The sequence below is a fragment of the Ambystoma mexicanum genome, chromosome 14 (genome assembly GCF_040938575.1).
Source record: "Ambystoma mexicanum isolate Mex_15411 chromosome 14, UKY_AmexF1_1, whole genome shotgun sequence".
Classification (NCBI taxonomy): domain Eukaryota; kingdom Metazoa; phylum Chordata; class Amphibia; order Caudata; family Ambystomatidae; genus Ambystoma; species Ambystoma mexicanum.
The window spans coordinates 485225143-485247699 of record NC_090940.1 but is presented as its reverse complement, the minus strand read 5'-3'; the positions used below and the strand labels follow the sequence as shown (position 1 = coordinate 485247699).

The 22557-nt window shown below is 44.2% G+C and overlaps 1 protein-coding gene across 2 annotated transcripts in view; it reads right to left on the bottom strand.

The window, feature by feature from the left end:
• Positions 1 to 357: 357 nt before the first annotated feature.
• VRK1 (VRK serine/threonine kinase 1) overlaps positions 358 to 22557 on the bottom strand; it is a 351956-nt gene continuing 329756 nt past the window's right edge. For both annotated transcript variants that reach the window (XM_069637723.1, XM_069637725.1), the window contains exons 12-13: positions 20742 to 20823; positions 358 to 571 (exon numbers count right to left, since the gene is read on the bottom strand). In XM_069637723.1, coding sequence (XP_069493824.1) covers positions 471 to 571; positions 20742 to 20823 — 183 coding nt within the window. In that variant the 3' untranslated portion in view covers positions 358 to 470. The remainder of the gene's footprint in view (positions 572 to 20741; positions 20824 to 22557) is intronic.

The window sequence follows — 22557 nt, the reverse complement described above, 5'->3', positions numbered from 1 at the left end:
GTTAGGCTGTGTCCGTTTACAATTGTAAATATTTCACAGCAGGACTTTAATGCTTTCTAATGGAAATAAGAACTTCTAGTATGTCCCAAGGAGAGTAAAAATGTTAAAGGGCAGTAATAAATATATTAAATAAGCTGGATATTCACGCTTCACCAAATTAACTTGTCACTACTTTTTTAAAGGAACGTCTGAGTGAATGCAACATTGTTAGAATCCTCCAAATTCCATGTATATGGGTCAATCTTGGTTGCAACCCAATAGGTAGGCACACACGCATGTGTGCATTTTTGCCACACTCCCATACACATGCCCACACAGACATGCTCACAAAAACACATAAAAATGAACTGCCCACCATTTCATTAAAAAAGTTTTATTTTTCAAAAATAAGTACAGCCTTTTCTGAACAACATGTAAATAAAACCAACACATTTAAAACAAAGAATACGCCATGTGATATATGTGCCCATTTACTCCGACTTTTTGCCTCTTCCCCTTGATGGCTTTCCTCTCCCTCTAGCAGCAGAAGCAGTAGCACCTGCCCTACCTCTGGCAGGGGATTTCTTTGGCGCTGCAGAAAAAAAAAACAAAAAAAAACAACACTACTTTATTAAATTGAATAGCCATTTTCTTGCAAGGCCTTTTGAATGCTATCTCTTAATAAAGTAAGATTTAAGGGGAACATTACATTAAAAAAAGTCAATCACTGAAGATAAACATATTTAGTTTTAGCACTGTAAAAACAGCAATACCAAATCACAAATATTTTTAAACCCGAACTATAACTAGACACAACCCATGCTGCGGTTGTAGGATTTGGCTCCCGTTAATGGGATATACTTGGCAGTATTACAATTTTGCAAAGCTCAGCCAAATACTTAAACGCAAGGAAAATGTATAAAGCAATATAATGTCAATCGTTTGATATTGCTGGAAAGCAAATAATTCAGAATTGGGTAACTTTGCCATATGGAAGTGTGCACATTTTACATATTCATTTAGATCTCTGGTAAACATAAGTGGTAAGAACAGACATTTCCTTCAAAGTTTAAGAGAAATGCATAAAATTATCAGCTTTGCAGAAGACCAGCCTTTTGTAGGTTTTTTTTGGAATTCTTAACAACTGCCAGTTAGGTTTTACAACTGCCAGATACTCCAGTTATGAATACTTTTATAGTACTGCTGCTTTTCTATGTACTTTGCTTTCCCAGTATATGCTCATATTTGCATGTGGTGTTCTTACACTACATTAGTTAGGGTCCAGTCATATCATATGCTACATACACATAGGGGAAGAAACAGGCTTAAAAACACAGCAATCATTTCTGTGCATGAAGAACACTTTCTAATCATACGGCTGCTTTCTTGCTTACTTTCCCTGTACATTTTCATATTTCTATGCATAGTGCTCTCTCTATGTTTTGTCTCTAGTACTACAATTATGTAGTAAATGGGGTTTCATTAGCTAGTTATTACATGTTTCGCAGTACACAAAACTCAAATACGAAAGCTTTTATCAAGGTACCATCCAACAGGGCAAGATTATGAATATTGCACCTCTATGGTGTATGCTGCACATAATGCCTGTGTTTCTACATGAGTAGGTTCCTATATTGGAAAAAATCTGTAATACAATGGTGTTTATAGCAATGCATTACTGAATGAACTACGTCACTCATGATATTTCTCCCAATGACCCCAGACAGTTTTGTGCCAACATTATAAGAATCCCTTGTACAGACTTTTTATGCAAAGTAAATGCATATGTGATGTCATCTTTAATGTCATGGGTGTTAGTCCTTGCAGTGCACGGTGGTGGCGCGAGTTATGGTTGCTTAGCTTACCATAACTGGCGAATTTCTGGGGGTTTTCGGTTTTACTTGTAACCATAACATGGATAGGATGTTATTAGTCCAAAGTAACTATGACGTCCCTTCAACAAAGTGTTTGCACTGAATTTGATAGGTTTTTAGTAGCGCAATTTAACCATAACGTCCCTTTAACATTTTTTCACTGAATTTCATCAGTTTCTACCAGGATACCCTTAATTTGTATAGATGTACAATACAACATACTGAACCCCCTGACTCCACACTGATAAACTCAGGGTTCGGGGACTATGCGACTGTCCGCGGACCTCGGGTAGCATCCACACTGCCCAAAAGTTCTGGGGTTTACATTGTTGTAGTGTGCAACAAAGACACTCAAAATGTTGAAAAAGCACCACATAAGAGAGTTACAAAGAAAATTAAGTAGGTCTACAAACTCTATACTTAAAGCAACAGTGCAATTGAAACATAATGGAATGCATCAATAACAAAAAGAAAATGTTTCCAGCAGTATTACATCAGTGCTGCTTTACACAGAAACTAAAAAGCAACTGTTAGCAGCACAAGGACAAAGTACTGACAGAACAACTCAACTACAAACTGGTAAGTGTACTACATTGTTTCCTATAGCTGCACAGTTCGTGCAGTGTGCAATACTACAAAATAATTTCTTTTTTTACACAGAAATGGCTAGCACCCTGGTGTGGCTTGAAGGCAATTTCCCTCGGGATGAAATGAGTGAAGACGGTGACACTATTGGTAAACAGTACAGTTTAAAAAGTAAGAATTAATGCACATTCCTTCACATGCACCTCACAAATATATTTTTCTTTAACAGCACATACAGAAACCAAAAGGGAATGCCCCAGAAGCAGTAGATCATCCAGAAGTCCATGACTACATAGTACAGCCTAGTCAGTGTACAAACTCGCCTATTAAGTTTGGAAGAAAATATCGATCAATTAATGACAACTTTTGCTGATTTAAAAGATTTTGTACAAAAACATATCATGGACAAGGAACAAGTTACTTACCTGTAACTGTTGTTCTCCAGCATGGGTTCATGAGCATGTGAATCCATGCCAGACCCCATGCTGGAGAATATTAAATATCACTGCCCCACCTGCAATCCTTCTCCCTGTCCCCGCCAACCATCCCCACAAATTCCCTGTCAGCAAAGACGTTACAATGAGACCTAAATCCCTTCCTCCCAACCTGTAGAAAACCCAATTCCCCTGTACATGTCTCCATTTCTGCTACCCCAACCTTTCCTAATTGTTGTATTTATCTGTGTAAATAAAATTCTCTATATATACTGTTGCTGTGAGTGTGTGTTTTCTTTTTTTAAAAGCCCATTAAAAGTCAACGGAGTGCATGATTGTCCGCAATTAAGCAAAATTGAGGTGTCCGTAGGACACCGCGCCTGCCCGCAAAGTTGTGACACCTTTAATTAGTTCGGGGACCCCTGCCCTGTCCGGCGGACACCTGGGCACATGCGCATCTCACCCCCCTGGCTCCTAAGAACACTGCGCCTGTTCGCAAATGTCCGCCGCAAGTGTCAGACGTAATTAGTTTGGGGAGCCCAACCCTGTCCGCAGGACACCTATGCACATGCGCAAAATGGATCCTGCGCAATAGGTGTCCTACAGAGAGTCGTCCCATCCACGAATGTCTGCGACGTCACCATGTAACCGCACCCACGCTGAGTGCTGGCCCTTACTTGCGGACAGAAAAAAAGTGCTTTTTTTAGGCAATCCAGGGTGTTTTACTGTGAAACTTCACCCCTGCAGAGGTTCCCAGACCAAGCCCCTGGCGATCTGAACAACCTTTGAACCCACTTTGGGGTTCGAAGTGTCCACGGAGAGCGCGGCTGTCCTCAAAGCGCTCCCCAGCACCCCTATAAAAGGGCAACAACCCAGACCTGCTCCTCATTCTGTTTTTTGGCTGTCCAGAACAGTGCTCCAGATTGCTCCTTGCTGTTTCAATTGCTTTCTGCTGAAATCTGCTTTGCTACTTTTGCTGCTGTGCTGCTGTGCCAGAACAGTGTTCCAGATTGCTCCTTGCTAGAATTGCTTCCTGCTCAATTCTGCTGTGCTGTACTACTTTTGGAGCTGTGCTATACTAATGGCAGCCCTGGCTGCTGCTACTGCCTCTGCAGCACCCCCAACCTCACCACCACCACCACCTTTCCAAGGGCCTGTGGAGGGGGAATATGCGTGGTGATGTAGAGAGGGATCAAAACGAGGGTAGTGGAAGTCCCCATTGCCTGGGGACAGCGGGAGTCTTGGGTGTGGAGGCTGTTTACCACCGTTGGAGATATGGCCAAAGCTTGTGCAAACAATGTGAAATGCACTGAGTGCCAGTCGCGGGGAAACCATGCTTGTATAGCTATGGCACCACCTCCATGCGGTGACACCGGAGGTCGAACCACAAAGTGGCAGTTCGGAGGGTCGTCCCCTTTAAACAAGGCAGTAGGTGGGGTTCTTGTGCAGCATGCTCGATATCAGCTCCTGTCACCACTCGGGACACTCCTGTGGTGCAACAGATCCCTGAAACAGCCTCACAGGCCATACGCACCGCAGCAGACCCTTACCTTTCGAGGGTCACTGTATTGTGCATGTACTGCAATGCAGTACTCTGCAGGGGGGGGCAACTTCGAAGTGCTTTTGAGGTTTCGGTCCGGGAGCATGAGAAATACTGCCTCCTACCTAACCAAGACCACCAAACATCTTCCTCCCTCCACCTGCCCTTTCTTATCCCTGTGGTTGGTGCGCCTTCCCTACCTTTCCTTGCGTCTTCTATATAAACCCACCCAAAAAATAAAACAAAAACAGGAAACTAATAACCTTTCATAGTTTAAAAATAAAATGGAATTGCCAATGAAATGATGCAGGCCCCTGCACAGCCTGTGAAGTCAGCGGACAGCATGGTAGTCCGCAGACTTCTAAAAAAAAAAAAGAAAAATGTGGGTGGTGGCAGCATCAAAAATTGCACTCTTTTCTGGGACAAAGTAGTGGCTGTGAAAAGGGCCTTTTTGTGGTGCTTGTTTTTTTGAAGGGTTGAAGTGGAAAAAACCTACTGGAAAAAACTTGGTATACTTACAAAAGGGTTTACAATGCATTTTGGATATTTCGCAGAAAAAGCCGATTGTCAGCATCAGTAAGATGTACTCCATCTCTGTGAAAAATGTTTGCGCTACGAAGCGTAATATTTTCATTGTGGAAGGAGGACATGCCAACATCTCTCAAAAGGCACAAACAGCCTTGTTGACATTGCGCCTCACTTTCTCCATTTGTGGACCAAATGAAGAATGAAGCTACATCGGTCTCTGGGCAATGTGAGAAAAAATTAATCGCCAGTTTGGACTCCTCTCACCAAACAGACCTTCTGCCAGTCTCTCCTTGGACACCACACCCACAAAACCTTATTGACCAATCCACTGGCCTCCACAGTCCCATTTCAATGCCTGCCATCCTCAAAAGAACGGGACAGATCGTGCATTGCGCAGGGGTGAGGGTGTCGGGGGGAGAACACATTTCAACCATGGTGAGGTATTTCTTCTCATCTTCCTTTCCTCCTTATATCAGTCTCTCAACAGCATCCCTCAGATTCTGGAAAAAACAAGCATTGCCCAAAATGGAAAACACAAATCCATCGGCATTAAAAAAAGCATATTAAGGCAGACAATGTTGTCATTGGAACTAAATCAACATATTTACATGCTGCATAACTACACCCAGGCCTTTATTCACAAGCATGCTTTCAAGATTTTGCTGTGGATTAAACACATTTGGTTGGTCCCATACTGCTCTTGGTAATATTTCAGAAAACCCCACCTTTGCACATGGAAACATTTTGATTAGTCTATCCACGAAGGACTTAACAGGAATCAAACCTGGGGCACTGATGTACTCAAAATGTTCTCCTCCACAGTGTACCAACAAAATGTCTGGACTACCAAACGTAGACAGGTTTCAACAAAGAGAAACCAGTTCCTCCAAATTGCGTCCAGACACACTCCACCACAAAACCTCCATGCCTGGAATCCCAAAATCTGCAGACATCTCTGAATTTTGCATTCATCTCCAGATCAGCAATACACCTATCACCAAGTACCCAGACACAATATCCTGGGATCTTCACCATACAACTAACAGCAATGAAAAAAGTTCAACCCTCCCTCCCTGTGAAGCACACCTGATTGGATAATCCCCATAGTAGACTCCCATTTCCATGCCAAGCATGCTGACAAGCCCCGGATGCAGCACGTGTGATCTGCGGACTACCGCAGTGTCCGCGGATCTCGTAACACTGGGGCAGTCCTTCTTCCCTTTCCACTTACACTTTACAGCACTCTCTCATTGGCTACTGGTAAGCAGTCACACACCCAGCCACCAATCACATCCAAGACCTCTACATTTAACTATCATCTCAGTTCAACACTGCAGATGTACGGTTCAACACTCCGAGTACAGGTCTCCTGTGACTGCAAAGCACCTCCAGCAAAAATTACTGTAAATCTATCCAATATTTCTGCTTCAAGATTCATCCATTGTATAGTACATTTGCAACTCTTTAATAAATGCCTGTGAACAGGGTACCTGCCACTTACACTGCATAACCTACTCCAAAAGCATACAGTCATTTGTCCCATCACCTATCATCAAGTGGCACTTACAATGCTATGTGCTTTCAAAGTTTTTATTTACCCATATCACCCATTGTAATGTGCAAACTGTTATTCTCTTCTCTGTCATTTTTATAAACCACTTCCCCCACTAACACAAGTGCTATAAAATTCCTAGAATGCACACAGAAAGGAAACTGCATGCATCTTACCAAAGCATAGCAAGTACATAGGTTGCATGCATTTGAACAGGGTGTCTTGCACAGTTCACAGAATGCACCATTACTTGAAAAGCAAAGAAATGTATGTGTATGTTAAGAACAGTGCCATTTGTAAATGTGGATAAACAACTGAAATGATTTCTTCACTCATGTAGCAAGCATCCATCTACAGAAAAGTTAATGCAATTCCACACACAAAAACATTCTCCTTTGCACACACAAAAACATTCCTTTCCAATCTGTACTTTTTTCAGAGCCTTTTTCTCACCCTACTACAACTTGCACTAATCAATTTCCAAACAAAATAGTGCTACAGCAACACACTTGCAAAAGTGCACCCCATGGGGCACACGTATAAATAAACCACTGACCCCCTTAGCAACAATGCTGATGCTTCAAACTCCCCATTCATATACAAAGCAGTCCAATTTCACATACACACTAACTCTTCCTGCCAAGACATCCTCCTACAATTTTAAATAATGCGTTCTCCAAGTGCAATTACTACGCATTAACACACATCTGTACTTCCTTCTTTCGCAATTGCAGTGAACACCACTCTTCTGAAAGCCAGTGGCGTCTCAAGTGGAAAAGAATACCCAGAAGAATCCTAGTCTCAACATCCAACAAAGTCAGTGCAATACTGTCAGTGTTCTGCCCATTACTCAGACAGTGCAGTGTTCTTGTATTGTAGTCTACACTATATCAACCCATCAGCATTTGCTTCACTCTTACTCATTGCACCTCAACAGGTGCACACTTCCCATTGTCATCTCAACGCCAGTATAGTAACACAGATACCTTACAGCCTTCCCAACCTAAAGTAACAGCCCATTACACACCTCTATATATGTATGCCTACCCTCATATTCAGACACTTGTGCACAGTGCACAAATTAATTGCACAACCTCCAATCCCACACTTTCCTTTTTTCTCCAACAGACACTACAGAATGCCTACCAAAAGGTAACTCAGTAGAAAATGACGCTAAATAAAGCAGATAAAACTAAAAGCATAGAAAATAGCCATCTGCCTTTAGCAGAATTTGTACAGAAAGTTCAAACAAAACACCTAATACAGTCTCTCAGGAAACCTGAGGCACCTAACAGGGAAGAAACTATATATCCTCTTTCAAAATAAAAATAAATGTACTAAGAAGATTGCAATTACCACTGGTGCTAACAGTGCACCTACAAATGGTAATGTAGCCACAAGTAAGCATTGCAAAATATTTTACCCAAAATGTCCCACCACACAGTCCTTCAGAAACTTCTAAATACAGGGGAGAAATCACACTCAACCCTTAAAACTTACCGCAGGAAAATGATCCCAGAAGCACTCCTAGACAGTGCAATGCTCCTCAAAAGGAAATTTATTTTAATTTTAAACAGTATTAAACCACCAAAAATTTAATAAACTACAACCAGTACTTCGCAACAAATGCAAAATCAGCATGGATACCTTTGGAAACATCTTTACAGGTGAGTGGAGTCACACCACCAGCACATAGCCATATTTCAATGAAGAATCATACAAATCATCCAAATTGACATATAGCAGTGGGCGAGGGTATGAAAAGTAGACCATACCATTATGGAAGAAGAAACAATGCTTTCAAGACTATCCCCAGCAAACTTATCAACTCGTCATTCCACCGAAACAATATGCCCCATCTACAAAAGGCTGTGCACATCACTGTGTAACGTGCAGCAGTTCCTCAATCAGTATGAAAAAGCCAAAGACAAAGCAAAAATTAAAAAACTATGGATTCATGTCTAGTGCACAAATACACATACCTATGAGGACATTCATTAGCCTGCATTTCTGGATCTGCTTGCAAAAGCACCTTCCATCACATCAAAATGTTAGCAACTCACCATTCTGCTGTAAGAAATCTTGTTCACAAACTGTACTATGCAAAACGTCCTGCTTTAGTACTGGAGCATTTAAATGACATTCTCCTACATGGTACAGCCAAAGAACTGCTCGAAGAAATACACCACACCCAAAGCAAATATTTTAGAACTGAAGAGCACTTACAAAAATCCAGTAACTTTAGAAAACAATAGCAACAACCTTGCAGAGGTCAACCTTCTATTACACACGTACAAAAAAAGAAATGGCAAAGTTTAAAAGCACATCTGCTGAAGTACCAAACCAAGTATGTGTGTGTTGTCGCAGAACTTTTTACAGAAAGCACGAAACTAGATATAATGTACAAAATAGAAGACAATGAGGGATCCCAATGGTTCCTATTAGTTCTCTACCTTATAGCAGAAAACAAAGACGACATTACTAACCCTGCAATACTGTGCACACACTGCACTGCAAAACTTGACAATAACCAAATGCCTTCACCGGCTATCGTTAATAACTTGGAAATATTCACACTGCCAAAAAACACTACAACAGCTTAATTTGTAATGAGACCATTATAATCCAAACAGTATACCCATTTCAAGCAATAATATGACTTCAACCAAAAACAGAGAAGTGCCTCCCTCTGAATTACTGAAAGGCATTTGTGGCAAAGTAGTTTATTTGCCATTAGATCTCAAAGAAAATGTAGACACTTTAGGAGTGCAATGGCCAATAGAAAAATCTTTGATTATCCTAGTGAATGGTGTAAATACAAAAGAAAATTTGGCAGCAACTAGTGGATTTAAAGTTAGACAAGCCCTGCAATATGTTAAAGACAACAATCAATACTACAAAGAAAAACATTGATGAAAACCTTAGAGAAATCACTGAAATAATTCAGGACTCCTCAGCAACTGGCCAATTTGAACTTCTAGATCCTACTAAAGCCTCCAATATTTTAGACCACTATACAATTCACCCTCTGCACACCAAAGACACCACAGACGATGCACTGGAAACATATCAAATGTGGCAAGCCAAAGGATCTCCAATCAGTATATGGGAAAAAAGTGTAGAAGCACAAGCCTTTCCTCTACTTTTTCCTACTGGAAAAGTTGGAAGGTACGATGAAATATGCACACAAATAACAGCATCAGAATACCACTCTTAACGAATGTATTCTGAAGACCCCAGATTCAGACAAAACGTGGAATACATATGCCACCTCCTCTATGAAAGTGAACTAGCAACTCTATGTTTATGGAGTTGCACAACTATTAAAAAAAGGTTTAAATTTTCAAAACATGTCTGCTACGCAGCTACTCCAAAAGATGCAAGAGAAAGATTAAGTTTTACAGTCAAGTATTACAAATCTCTTGGCAAACATGCGTGGTACGAAAGAATACTGGTTCCGACGGCACACAGATGTACGGTGTATGCTACACCACCTTGGCCCGCCTACATGGTTTGTCACTAAGTTCTGCAGAGTATGCATGGGAAGACTTGCATGCTTTCCTACGCATAGCAAATGAAAACAAAGCAGGCATAGACATGAAAACATCAGGTGAACTCTGCTCTCTTAAACCTGTAAATGTATCAAGGTACTTCCATCATCGCTTTATTGCCATGCTGCACTTCATTTGTAATGAAACACTTCCTGACCTCGTAGAAGTGGAACACTTCTTTTGGAGAAAAGAATATCGAGCCAGAACAGCACCACACATCCACATGTTTGTGGATTAAATATGCTCCTAAATTTGGTCAGGACTGTGATGCAACCGTTTTGCAGTTCATTCACAAATATGGCACTTGCGAAATCTCTTCAGAAAGTATGCATAGTGACCTATATGCACAAATTTTGCAGTTTCAAAGACACAAGTGTGGCAAGTATTGTCGGCGCAATTATAAAAACAAAGGCAAATACTACACCAAATGCAGCTTTGGTTTCCCTAGAATAGTTTCAGCAACAGGACAAGTAAACAGCTTCATATCTTCGGTTAGACACAGTGTGAAGGGCAAATCACCTAACACATACTCCATAAAAAGAACCAAAGCATCAAAGTACATCAATGACCACAATGCAATCATTATCCTCCTATGGAATGCAAATATAGATGTGCAGTACATTGCAGACAATTCCACTGCAGTTGCACAACATGTCACAGCCTACTTAACCAAAGCAGAGAAAACAGAGCTGAAAGACCTCTGGGATGACATATCATCTGACAAAACATTTTCACAGAAATTGTACATCTTTGGCATAAAAATGCTCTCCCATAGAGAATGTGGCCGTTATGAAGCCGCAGACCATTTAACCGCCACCGCCTTACATGGGAAATCTGAACACAGTCTGGCTAAGCCTTGGTCCTGCTGCATCCAGAAAGAGTTCTCAAATCATACCAAGACATAGAAACAATAGCCAAAAACGATCCCAACAGCCAGGACATTTTGAAAAACTTATTGGACATACTACACAAACAGGAGTACTACTTTGGAAACCATGTGCCTATACCACATAGCCCAACACTTCTCATACAAAAATAACATTCAACCAGAGAAAAAAAGGTAAATACATAGTTGAAAGTTGTGAGGGCAGCCTGGTTAAACTTCCCAAACGCAGCCTGATTAATCATATAAAGCAGTCATTAAAATCTCAACACAAAGAACTGTACAACATGGCCCTACTGCAACTTTTTAAACCATGGAGAAAAGAAGATTTATTAGACACCCATGCCTCCTATGAAAATGCTTTCAATGCAAGTGAAAGCACTACAACAGATATAAACTTTACGCAGTACAAAAACATGTTGGACAATGAACGCCAACACGAAGAACTTCAAGCAAAACTAAATATAGACACTCCTGAAAGCAGTCAACCTTCTCTGACAGGAAGCCAAGAACCACTCGACAGTCACTCATAGCAAATGAGGCAGAATTAGCCATGAATGAAGTAGAAAACGTCATGTGTCAGTATGAGCAATCTGCAGAAGACTTTGCCCTACTTAAATCACAACTAAACAATGAGCAGCATAGAATTTTCCTAGAAGTAGCTAAAGTGTAACACCACATGGCAGATGGTATCAAGGATGGGGAGTGTGTGGGTAAAGGAGTTGTGTAGTTTTGTTATGGATACTGCGTTCTCAGCTTGTCATCCCTAGTCCCACAGGGGAGGGGGGGGGGGGATTCCTCCCCATGAGATCCCCCCCAGCCCCCAGAGTACCAAGCCCAGGGGCACTATCTGGTAGCACCCTCACCTTCCTGTATTCATGGAAATGGGCACCCCCTAGTGGAGAAGGGACGACATCCAAGGCCTCCTCTCAACCCTATTGAAACTGCATCCAGGTATCCAATAGCAATTCATGCCCTACTACCCCCCCCCCCCCCAGGTAAACCGTTTCAAATAATGCCCTGCTGGCACCCAGGTGTCCAACTGGCATTGATCTAAATAGCTCATCTCACTGGGACCGTGCCAATGTTGAGTCTGTCCTACTGCCCCAGGAATCTACCCTCTATGACTTGTTTCTGTGCATCCCTACTATGAGGTCTTTTGGACCCATCTCACCCACTGCTCACCTAGAATCCACTGATGGCTATTGTGCTTCCCCGTCCTGTATTCGCCCACTCTTTCAGAACAGTCGCTGCACTATGTATGCCTCCAAAGACAATGAAATCCAGGTTCCCCAGCAAGATTTCATCCAAGGAGCACCTCACCGAACTGACAGAACCACACCAGATCAATCATTAAATGGATGCACTGGGAACTCAACTAAGCTCCCTGATCCCCTTTTAGGGAGAATTCTCTTAAAAGGCTAATTTCCCAAACCTAGTGAGTCCCCAACAGCTTTGCTGGATTTTTGGGGTTTGTTTTTTTCTCCTGCTAAGAGTGAGACTCTTTTACTCCCACTCTTAGGCATGATTTGAGGTATGCCTTTGACTTGTTATGTGCTTATGGGCTATGGGGTTTCTTTTTACTCCATAGGGTATCATCTGACTACTGTCTCCCAGGGCATGCAAAGTCTCCACTGGCTTTACTAGTCCAAAATTGTGAACAGAACCAGTACAAACCATCATATTGTGGAAGTACTAGTAAGGGGTAATTCGATTGCCCCTGGGTCTGTTTTCGAGGGGGCACTGTCTCGTCCCCCCTCATCGAGTTTCTGGCTGGTGGCAGTGGTTACTACGCAAAATATTCCACCAGAATATTCTCTATGGGATTTTCCCATTCATTTTAAACGCACCACTTTTTGGTGCAATGTTAAAGATACCGCTGGTTTATTTAATATTAAATCAGCCTTTTTGCCAGAACTTGATTCTAAAATGGCATTTGTGTCGTCTCTGTAACTCTGACCAAGGTCGAGCCCTTTGTTCCACTATTTTGGCGGGCTTCTCCACAGAAGCCCTCCAAGTGGTGCCACTCTGTCTGGGGTCCACAGGAAGGGTGGAGGGGGGAATTGGCACCCTGGACTGCGTTGCCTTAGCAACCCAAGTCACACTCTACTCTGATTGGCCCAGTGGTGAGCCGGGCGGCTCACCACTTAGAATGTGTGTTTGACAGCTAGGCTGATGAATGGGGGTTTTTCTGCATAAAAGCAGGGCCTTTGGGACTGGAACTTCATAAGTCGCCACAGGACCCAAGAATCCGACGAGGAATAAGCTGAGCCACCTGCAACCCGACAACACCACCTGTGAAGCCCTGCTGCAACGAACTCACCACTTTGCCGACGACAGGGAAGATCTTCTGCTGGAGAGTCTTCTCCCCTTTGAGCTGGTGGGACCAACCAGTTTGCCCTCTTTCGTTCCCAGAAGCGTTACTTGGTTGAATAGCCATGCCAAGCACCCCGGCGGTAGGATAGCCAAGCTCACCACTTTTGACCGCGAATTAAAAGGACATCACCATTTAAATTGGGAACTCCGCGGCTGGTTTCATCCCTGGGCAGTGCCACGACGCCAGACTTCCTCCACGACAAGATCCCCCCTTCCTCTGGCTGGAACAACGAACTGCAACCACTGCCAGGAACAACTGCCCCCGCTGGAGCTTCATTCCCATTTAAGGTACTGTGTCCTGCCTGGCCTCCCTTTCTACAGTGCTCAAGGTGTCCCCTAAATCCTCGACTTCTATACTGGGTTGGCCCCAGACCTGTTTAAACTTTGTTTCTTGAACTATTCCAACTCCTTTTTGACACTCTGCAAAGACTTTTAGTGCACTTTAAACCGTGTAATCCTGGCCGCATTTGCGCTTGCTCCACTTAAAGTGGACCTGGCCTATGAACTTTGGCTCTACAGTATAACCTGCCTTTCTTCCCTTTGCTCTGCCTCTTAAAAAGTGTTGGAAACTTATTTTATGCTCAGCCTTTTCTCTCCCTTTCTAACCTAAACTATTGGGAGTGCCATCTAGGTTAAGCGCTCACTTCTGTCTTACCAAATAATGTGCTTTAACCATGACTTGTCTGATAGCTATTAAGGGAGGTGTGTATACTTTACCTGATTGTGTTTTAACTTGCTTTTACTGATGAGTGCGGGTATATTACTTCAAGTGTGTTTTTAAATAAATAACTATATACTTTTTATACAAAGCTCTGGTCAGTGTTTGTTTGCTCTACTGTGTTTTGGCCCTATTGGCCCTACTCTACATACTGCCCAACTCTTCTTGAGAGAAGTCTGACTGCTCAGCCACAGCTACCAGGTAAATCTGGGTGGTGCAGACTGCTACCAATTGGGTTTACTGCTGCTCCTGTAGTCTTAATCTTTTTGCAGTGTTCCCCTAGGGAACTGCACAGGATTCTGCCTAACATCCCCAAAGCTCTGAACCGCTAGGATCAAAAACAGCAACAAAGCAGCACACTAGGCAATGCAATACCCCTCTCAAAATACATCAGAATGGCAGCTTTCCAGCCAACTTGCATATTACAGTCCTGGCTAATACAACCTAGCACCCTCAACAAAAAAGGCGTCCCTTTCGACACAAAACCCTTAAAGAGTTTTGGTTGCATGCATTTACTCAACAGCAAAGTGTCTGCCATTTTCCCTCTGTTCCCACTAAATATGGACACTCATTTCCATTTCAGAACCACCAGATAACTAAAAGACTATGCAAGTGACGGAAGAGTGCAGTATAAAACCCAGTAACAAAACATTTACAGTTTGGCCAAAAGACCAATTTAAATGGTAATGTCCTACACATGCTAGGGGTTTTCGTTTATTTAGGTACGTGCAAAAGGAGGTACCCAATCTATCCATAAAGAATACAACCTTATCGCCGGTCATCACAACTATGAACTGCATTACTGTACCAACACCCACACAATGCATTCAGATAAAACAAAATGCAAACCACAAAAACACAACACATGCATTACTCACTGTAACTGTAATAGCATGTCTGATGATTGTATCTGCTTAGATTCACATGCTGTGCATATGGTCTGACATCAAGTGGTAACCACAGAGTATTGCATCTCGTCTTTCAGGGACAGAAAGGGGACGTCGGCATAAGCGTGTCTGTAACACTATGCCTATCGTGACATGTAGTGTACCCAAAATCCCTCACGCACCGAGGCCCCCCTGATTGTATTTTTTCTGCCAGGAGGGAGCCGAAGGCTATTGTGAGTGAGTACATGAAAGGAGAAAGTAGTAAGGCGTCTACGTTCCTTCCACCCCGAGCGGGGAGGTAGGGAGGGCGCATGTGAATCTAAGCAGATACAATCCTCAGAAATGCTATTACGGTGAGTAATGCAGGTCTTCTGATGCTTGTTAATTTGCTTAGAATCACACGCTGTGCAAAGACTAGCGAGCAGTACCCGGGAGTTGGAGGTGGGTTGTGAGAAGGAACAGTAGAGAAAAGATGACTTGGTACTGCTTGTCCCACCTGAGAATCAGACCTAGAATGAGTGTCTAGGCAATAGTGTTTTGTAAAGGTATTTGTTTTATTTATAGAGCGCGCCTGGCCCAAGGGCATCTGGCCGCATTGCTTATGTTACAATTACAGAGAACAACAAGGTACAATGAAAGGTGTGTACAGAACTCCAGGTTGCTGCTTTGCAAATGGACTCTAGGGGAACATTTGCAATGAATGCTATGGAAGCCCCAGTGCCCAGAGTAGAGTGTGCTCTAGGCTTGAAGGGCAGTTCTCACTTAGCAAGAGCGGAACAGTGTGATGCATTTGACAATCCACCTTAAGATAGCTGATTTAGAGACAGGATCCCCTACTCTACCAGCTGCCACTGAAACGAAAAATTGGTTTGTTTTCCTCAGTGGTTTAGTTCTTTCAGGTAGAACATGACTGCCCTGCGCCCATCTAGTGTGTGTAGGCTTCTTTCGGCCATACTAGTGGGGTTCTGGAAAAAAGTAGGTAGTTCGATCGATTGGTTCACATCGAACTTCGAGATGAATTTAGACGCAAACCTGGGGTGAGTGCGCAGAACTAACTTATCCCTGTGGACTGTCACAAAAGGGTCTAGAACCGAAAGGGCCTGTAGTTCACTAACCCTTCTGATAGAAGTGATAGCCACTAGGAAGGCCGTCTTGTAAGTAAGTAAGATCTTTTAGACTTGCTTTATGCATTGGCTCAAAATGAGATCCCATGAGTCTGGTTAAAACCACAATTAGATCCCATCCAGGAGCTGCGTGAGAAATGGGAGGATACATCCTCTTAACCTCTTCCATAAAAGCTTTAATCACTGGTATTTTCCACCACAGCACCACCTTTTGTTGATATTATCCAGAGACCGTTCCTCTTGGAGCAGTTCTGGGGTACCTGGAGTCTTAGCATTGGGCGTTCTCCTGAGTAGCGAACAGGTACATCTCTGGGAAGCCCCATTCTGTGAAGACGTTGGACACAATGTCTTCGTGCAGACACCATTTGTATTCTACGGACAGTGGGAAATCTCTGCTGAGCACGTCCGCTAGAAGATCGAGTTCTCCTGGAACGTGTTGCGACAGTAGGAACATCTTGTGTTTGAGAGCCCACATCCAAATGTTCTGGGACAGCTTGGATAGCCCTGGAGAGTGTGTGCCACCTTGTTTGTTCAGGTAATACATGGCTGTGGTGCTGTCTGTTAGAACCAGCACTGTCTTCCCTTGTAGTTGCGTTTGAAAGGCTTACAATGCCTTGAACACTGCTAATAGCTCCAGTAGATTTATATGGTTGGATGCTACCTGTGGGGACCACACTCCATGCGCCGTCTGCTGAAGCAGGTGAGGCCCCCACCCCGTGAGGGATGCGTCTGTCATGAGAGTGGCTTCCACTGCAGGGGTGGTGAAGGTTTTCCCCTTCAAGAGGTTTTCCCTTGACCACCACTGCAGAGAGAGAATGAGGGATGGTGAAACAACTACCAGATCTTCCCATTGTCCGCTGGCCTGACACCACTGGCTGTTGAGCCACTCTTGAATGGGATGCATGCGCAGCCGCGCATGGGTAACAAAGTATATGCATGACGCCATGATCCCTAGCAAACGCATGGCTTTGCGTACCGTCACCCCCTGACTGGCGGGATCTGACTTGAGGGACTTGAGGGATCTGAAAAAGCATGTTCTGAACCCTCTTGGAGGGGAAGACGAGGCCGTCATTCGTCCGGTTAAGAGCCCCCAGAAATTGTTTTACTTGACTGGGCACAAGACTGGATTTGTTCTTGATGGAGAATCCCAGCCTGAACAGAAGGTATATGGTTTTCTGGGTGTTCAAAAAGCATGTGTCTTAAGAGTCCCCTGTTATGAGCCAGCCGTCGAGGGAAGGGTAAACCGGGATGGACAGTCTGCGCAGGTGTACCGCCGCTACTGCCAGGACCTTTGTAAACACCCTTGCCGCGGAGGCGATGCCGAAGGGGAGCACTTTGAATTGGTAATGCCTGTCCTCTATCATGAACCTTAATTTCCTGTGCACTGGCAACATTGAAATATGAAATTATGCATCTTTCATGTCCAATGTTCCCATGTGGTCCCCCGTTTCAACAGTGGGATCACCTCCTGAAGCGTTACCATACAAAACTTGAGGTTTTATAAATGTGTTTGCTGGGCACAGGTCTAGAACAGGGTGCATGGTGAGGTCCTTTTTGGGTACAAGGAAGTACACTGAATAAATACCCTTGTTTACCTGAAGAATAGGGACGGCTTCTATGGCGTCCTTTCCCAGCAGTACTTGCACCTCTTGATTCAGGATCTGCAGATGGCCCGGTGAAAGGCGCTGTGAGCGTGGTGGTCTGAACTGTGGTGGTTGGATGAATTCCACGCAGTACCCGTGGGTGACCGTCTTTATAACCCACTGGTCTAAGGTTATCCCTTCCCATGCCGTGAGGAAAAATGTTAAACGCCTCGCGATCGGGTTGACATGGGAGAGGACCTGGATCTGATGGTCATTTCTGACCAGAGGCTGCGGCGCCTCTGGGATTGGGGCCTCTGCCTTTGCTACATCGCAGACCCCTTGGCGGATAGTAGGCGGGGCTTCCGGATGTTTGTCCAGAGTTATAGTTTTCCGTGCTGTAGTTCCGATTTGCACAGGACTGCCCTCGAAAGGATAGACGAGAACCACCTCACCTTTGGCGTGGGGGGGAAGGTTTCTGAGTTATCTGTTGCAATGACTTAAGAGTCTCGTGCTCTTTTTTTGGCCGTCTCCAGCACATCAACCGCTTTCCCGAAGAGATTGGTCTCTTCGATGGGTTTGTTGATAAACACAGACCGAGCTTCAGTCTTGAACCCCAAATTACAAAGCCAAGTGTGCCGCTTGAGTAAAGTGCCCTGGACCAGAGACCTGCCTGCTGTCTCAGCAGTGTCCAGAGTGTTCTTGATATTCTGGTTTACCCGTCTACCTTCGGCCGCAATGGTAAGAAGCCTGGACCTTACGGGTTCAGAAACCTCCTGGAGACCTTCCTGTACCAGGTTCCATTGAGCGTCTGCATAAATCGCCAGCAGCGTGGTGTAATTTGCTGTGTGTATGGTGTATGCGGCTGCCAGGGTACCACGCTTACCTAGGGCGTACAACCTCTTGGATTCCTTATCCGGAGGTGCCTCCCCTGTAGCAAAGGGTACTCCTGCCCGTTTCCTGGTGGTAGTCACTAACAGGGAGTCAGGGGGTGGCGTGCCCTTTAATATATTGAGGGTCCAAAGAGGCTGGCCAAAATAGCTTTTCCACTCTTGGATTCACTGCCCTGGTTTGAGATGGCGTCACCAGGGAGGGGGCCAATCTTCTTTTAATATACTGGAGGGGAATGGCTTGGCTTGAGGGGGGTTTCTCCTTGAGAATGTCCTCCACAAAGTCGTGCTCGGGTACCGCCTCTTGAGTAGTGATCTGAAAATGATCTTCCTTCCTTAAGATGGCATTGAAGGCTATTTGGTCATCGTACAGGCGAGGCCTGGCGAGCCGGGGTGGACGGAGGAGAATCCAGGCATAGAACATCAGAGTCCTGATCTTGCATGGGGAGCGTCCATGGTTCTGTTTCCACTTGCTGGGTTTCCTCCCAGTTGTCCATGGCATCTGCCTTGTACTCATTGTAGTCCTGCAAGAAGGGTCTTCTTCACTATAGATTTCCTGATAAGTGTCCATCTGGACGACGTCCTCATGATGGACAGGGACCGAGGGCTGAAGAGTCAAAATGTTCTTGGACACGTGGAACTGATTTAAAAATAGGTTCTCCACGAGGTCTCTTAGGGGAAGGATGTTCAGAAAAAGAAATAATCTTTTCAAGACGATCCATACACCCTTCAAATTTCTCCCTTGTCCACTTAGAGGAAGCAGAAGGGCCCACTGGTGGAAAAACGTCTTTTTCCGCCCCTTGGCATTGAAATTTGTCTCCAAGGTTGTTAGAAAGAGGCTCCCGACTGTCCTCGTAAGGTTTCGCAAGAATCGGGGCACCATGGCGCATCTTTAGACTTGTGCGCGGCCTGACCCATGCGTTTCGACGTGCTAGGTACCAGGCCAACCGCCGAAGTAATTCTCACGATACGGTCTTCAATCTCCACCGATTCGGCGTGAGTTAACAGGTCTGAAGGTCTATCGGTAGACTTACTGTCTACCACAGCGTTAGAGGGCCTAGCAGTAGATTTTTCAGCTAGACGCCTAGTAGTAGGTGTTGGGCATATCGGGCCTTTAGTGACCACCGGAGCGTCAAATGCCCATGCTTCGGCATGTAAACCCAATTTAGGGGTAGCTCCCTTGTTTTTGGAATGCTCAGTCGCAAGATGCTGCTGCGGATGCGGGGAAGGCTGCTGATCTGCAGGATCAGAGGAATCCGCTGAAATTTTCAATGGTCCTGCTGGCGCTTTCACCCTTTGACGTACCCGTCGAAATCGGTGGTGGGGTTGTATGTTTAGTGTGATGTGGTCTATGTACGCCCCTGTCGCCACTTGTCCCTGAAGCGAGACTTGCGTCAGGCCTTAAAGGTTCGGGGACCGGAGTGGCGGAGCTAGAAGTGTCCGCCTCAAGGTCTATAACATCCGAGGTGCCCCCATCACTTTCGGCGGGTGTGGAGGTGGGGGGAAAGAGGGTTCCACAGCGCTCCTTAAGGGTCTTCGGCCGAACAAGCTTGCATGCCGCTTCTCGTCGTGACCTAAGGGGAGACAAGAATTACACGTTCTGTGCTAGTCTTTCCACGGGTATCTGACCCTACACTTAGGGCAGAACCTAAAATGGAGTCCTTTCCATAGCGAAAGGTGTACACAAAGATGACCAGACATGGAGGGCAAAGAGCGGGAAAGAGGAAAGAGATAACGAAAGATATGGCCACCCCAACCCCACTCTCCCTACTGTGTCGGCCGGCCACGTGGATGCCTCAGCCGCTGGATCTTAGGCGCCGAAATCCACCGCCGTGGAAACTCCCTGTAGTCTTCGTTGAAGTTCTTTCTTGCTGTCAAAGTGACTTAAAGGGGGGAAATAACCGACAAAGTCAGCCTAAAGATAACAATGTCTCTTATGTAAGAGTTCCACTATAGGGCGACCAGTTATCTGGGCAGAAAAAAACAATCTGAGGGACCTCGGCGTGTGAGGGATTTTGGGTACACTACACGTCACGATAGGGATAGTGTTACAGACACGCCTATGCCGACGTCCCCTTTCGGTCCCTGAAAGACAAGATGCAATACTCTGCGGTTACCAACCAATGGATGTCGGACCATATGCAGAGCATGTGATTCTAAGCAGATTAAAAAGCATCAGAACAGCAATTTCTTTAACAGGTATTCGGTACGATGTGCTTAGCAATTACTTTTAAACTCACCTGTGGTAGCTTTTTTCTTTGCTGGACTTGGGGAATCAACTGCCTCTGGATCTGAATGTTCCTCAGATTTCTTTGATTTTTTCTAGAAAGTGCATGAGATGACACCATATTAAACAGCATGAAACATACCAACAGAACCTGTACAACTTAAACATCAGGTTGCTTGTAGTAAACCTAGATGAAATTGCAAAGGGACAGGTTACTCATAAATCCAAAGTCGTCATTGTCATAAGCACCTAATACTTCAGTGCATGAGCAGGATACAACATGTGGTCAAAACATAAAATAATTAGCCAATTATAATTGTACCAATCACCGCATTTCAATTTTTAAACTTTTATAGTAAGCTTTATAAAAATATAAACCAAGCAAATTTGACCCGCTATTCTATATCGGAACCAAAACCAAATGAGAAAAGGGAAAGAATGAACCCATGGTCTACCATTACAATGACAACAGCCATGCATCTTCGATAATGCAGTGGCAGTTTGCCCCCAATTCTCCAGTGACTATGCAAATGTTACTTATAGTATTTGCAGCATGCATCCATTTTTAATTCACATAGTATAAAAAGGCTACACCCTAGTGGTTGTTTTGGAATATTGCATTGATTACTAGATTTTGAAGTGTGAGTCAACATGGACACGTGACAGGAGTACTTCAACTGCAGTAAAACGTCCATGTCCATTCTGAAATTATTACATGAGTAGACACCTTTAGATTCTATTTATTAAGCAATATTCCCCGAGCGGCTGGGGCATTACCGAGTCTGGTAATGCCCCAGGGGCCCATAGTTTTAGGCCCGAGCAAAGTGAGTGGAGCTGTGTGGAGGCTCGAATCAGGGATAGCCCTGCTTGGAGACTCCTCATTGGCTCAGGTGCTGCCACGTCCCCCGCCAGGAACAATGGCCGTGAATCCTGGCCAGTTAACGACCTGGCAAGAGCCAATCCAAATGTGTTTTACATTCTGGTCGACTCTAGCCGGGTACTAATTTGCCATGTGGTGTAGTTGACATTTCTCAAGAGTTATTGAGTTAATCTATATTTTGAGAAAGATTATAGGGAGGATTTATATATTTCATGGCAGTTCACTGGAAGAAGAAACTACAATTTTTAAAGTCATTAAATGGACGATTATAATACACAATTTATTTGGCCTACTGTGGGGTACAGGCTTACCACCAGAAAGTAGTGTCCAAGTATTTGTTGATATTGATATTTTATTTTTTATCACGCTCATAGACAAGTGTTTCAGAGCGTGAAACAGGCTCTTAAGATCTGCCACCATCAGATCCCTGATCTGGTGGCCGAAGAAAATCCGTGGCAAGATCATGGGTACTGCATGAACCAGTCTAAGTAATGACTGAGGAACTCATGATGGCAACAGTAAAGGCAGACAAAAGTGATCATAGTTCAAGGGGGTTTATTAAACTGTATGCAGGTTGGAAAAACTAACCCAAACCTAAATCTAAGATGGGAACAAGCGCCAACCATTAAATCAAAATAGGGCAGTTCTTGTGGCATTGCGTCAAATAAAAGGGCCTGCACTAAGAAACCTATGGCCAACAACCTTACAACTAATACAAAAAAGGGTGTGGGATGGTTTTCAAAAAGGAAAGAAGTGTTCATAAATAATAGGTCAGGATGTGGTAGCTTGGTTCTCCCTTCCCCACATTTTGAGCACGGGGTAAGGTGGGATCTTGGAGCACAGCACACTCAAGCTTCCCCAGCACAATTTGACAGTTCTTGTTCCAGTTCATCAGGAGCCTAGATGGCAAAGTCTCATTTCACTTGAAAGTCTCTTGCCTTTGAGGGCC